At 43.9% G+C, this 2640-nt stretch overlaps 1 protein-coding gene across 1 annotated transcript; it reads left to right on the top strand.

Moving 5' to 3' along the window:
• Nucleotides 1-6: 6 nt before the first annotated feature.
• On the top strand, nt 7-2555 carry CSUI_006366 (uncharacterized protein; the record flags this gene model as incomplete). The annotated part of the gene is made up of 2 exons (XM_068066529.1): nt 7-1752; nt 2266-2555. Coding segments are annotated over exons 1-2 (537 nt in total), but the record flags the coding sequence as incomplete, so codon positions are not given.
• Nucleotides 2556-2640: the final 85 nt, after the last annotated feature.

Here is a 2640-nt window from a genome sequence, read left to right as displayed (position 1 = left end):
CTGCGGTAAACAAAGGGTTTCATGAGACACGTGGTCTTCAGATCATCTAATGTCAGGATACTGAAGTATCCGGTGTCTGCACACGTACAGCTGTAGGCACACCTCGGACTTATGTACACCTGAGCTGTACGTACACCTGAGCTGTATGTAGGGTTCCGCAGTGTCGATGCACTCAGAAAATGCAGTAGAGGGTTTCTGCCAAACAAGGAGTCTCCACTTACAACCCAAAGTGCCGAAGCTTTCTTTGCCTTGACTCGCAGACAGACGAAAAGCTAAACCGAACATGCTCTTTATCACAACGCATACTACCGGCGGCATCGGAACCATTCTTTCTTCACTAACAGTCTCTTTCTTTTCTTGCTCGGCCTTTTCATCTCATCTTTCGCTTTTCAAGCATTCCAGGTCTTTCCGTCAAAACGGTTCTGCATCTTCCTTCTCTACGCATGAGGTCTCGAGACACCGGAGACATGCGTCTTTTTCTTCCCTTCTCAGTGACGATACGCATGCAGTTTTTCCGTAGGCTCGATGCATCCCTTCAATACTTGATCGCTCGCTTGGGGGAGACGGCATCTTTTTCTCCCGGGATGCACAAGTCTTGATTTCTCTTATGAAGAAGAATCGTCGCTATTCCTAGAAGAAGCACACCGCTGTCTGAACGCAGAGGACAGAACAGAATGGCTCACAAGCGATCCAAGGCCTCACTTGTCTGTCTCATTCATTCTTGCGTGATACAAGCGCTCGTACTGGTGTTATGATAGCTCCTGCTGAAGAAGATTTTTTCTCTGTCTCTTTGCAAGGGGATGTACACAAAGAAAGGAATTCTGAACGACAGCTTATCGTGTGTTGCTTCTGTCCATGCAGTCTCCCCCTTCGATCTCTCTGTCTCCTACTCAACTCATTCATTCTTATAGTCCGTTGCAAGCCATCTTCTTAGTGACCTCTTTGGAAAAAAACTTGTGATGAATGACTATCATCGCGAATTCTCGAAGTTCTTTCATGCAGTGTCTGTACAGCTCTAAGGCTCGTTAATAGACCTCAGCTATCGAAAGAATTCTTCTCATCTTGCCAGGGGAGGGGAGTTTCTTTCGGTGACGGAGCGAACGGCGTCTCGTTCAGTTTCTTGGGTGTACATGTGCAGGTGTCTGGCTCAATCAAGCCGGGTGGTGTATGTACACCTGGACGTCTTTCTTTGTTTCTTTTCCCCTCTCGCAATGTAATTTTTCTGACACGCCACGACATAGCTAACAAGATCCTCGTAAATGGTAGAGAGGTCTCTGCGACGGTCTACACAGAATCTGTACAAATTTCTTTCTTTCTTTCTTCTCTTTTCTGGGTGGCCTCATCTTTAAGTGATCCTCTCGTTCTTTCTTTGCGTACCGTGTGTCTTTATCTTCCTAGAAGAGCGAAGGTCGGCTTTCTTTCACACGCAGACAAGAGCCATTTCCTGACTGCTTCACAGCAGAAGTTTTCTTATCTTATTCTTTTCTGTCTTTACTTCGAAGAGGATGTTTACTTCTTCACCCCACTTCGCTTCTCTCCTGTCTATTCTTTCTGCATCTTTCTCTTCTTCTTCTCTTAGCTTCACCTCTCTCTTTTCTTCTTTCTCCGGATCCAGTGAGGAGGGGCCACGTCGAAGGAATAAGAGGACTTTTCTCTCTTTCACGTCTCCTATCTTCTTTCCTGTCTTGTCTCGTTCTTGTTCTCTTCTTTTCGTTCTCCTGATCTTCCTCATTTCTTCTTCGTCCTTCCCAGGTAAACTTTTCTTCTTTTCTTCAGTTACTTATCCCTATTCTGTCTACGCTGCTCGATCCTGTGTATCGTTCATCCATATATCTATCTTTAATCTGTCTCAGTGTAATGCGCCATGTCCATGATACGTCTGTGTGTACAACAGTGTAAGACTCTTCCCTTCTTCTCAGTCGCTCGAGATGCAAGCCTTTTGCATATATATTTATATATATATATATCTCAGCCACACCGTTTATCTGTTTAGCCTCTCTTTAATACACCTTTACATACATACATACACACCTCTGCATACATATTCATACATACATCTGTCTTTGTAGAGGATACATAGATAGATAGTTAGGTGGATAGATATATATATATAGATAGATAGATGCATGGCTTGGTGTTTCTCCTGTTTATCTAGAAAGTTAGATTCCTTTCTCTCCCCCGGATGGAAAGGAAGAGAAGAAGAGAAGGAGTTGTTCTATACTGTCTGACTTTTGCATTCCTACTTCTTTCTTTCTTTCTTTGTAGGAGAGAAGAACTTGCAACGTTCTTGGAATCTTTCTTCATACGATCTCCCTTTTCATCATTCTCTTTTTGTTGATCTCCCTCCTCCTTCTTCTCCTTCTCTTTCTTCTTTTTCTTCTTCTTCTTGGCTTTCTTCTTTCGGAGTGATAGGTTCTCTAGCTGCAGGTGGAGGAGCGACGGGTTCGATTCCTGGGGGGAGTGGCTCGTGTAAAGATCATTTCCCAGGGGATGCGGCAGTTCTCAACTATTGCCAGAATGGAGCGAACTGCCAAGTCGCTCTCTCCTCAGGTAAGCAAACACTTAAATACAGCGAAGATAGATAGATAGATAGGTTAAAGATAGATGGATTGTGTACAGATGAATAGATTGAAGATAGAT

This window comes from Cystoisospora suis (genome assembly GCF_002600585.1).
Source record: "Cystoisospora suis strain Wien I chromosome Unknown contig_3212, whole genome shotgun sequence".
NCBI classification, from domain to species: domain Eukaryota; phylum Apicomplexa; class Conoidasida; order Eucoccidiorida; family Sarcocystidae; genus Cystoisospora; species Cystoisospora suis.
Note: the sequence above shows the minus strand (reverse complement) of the source record. Positions and strands in the feature narration are given on the sequence as shown.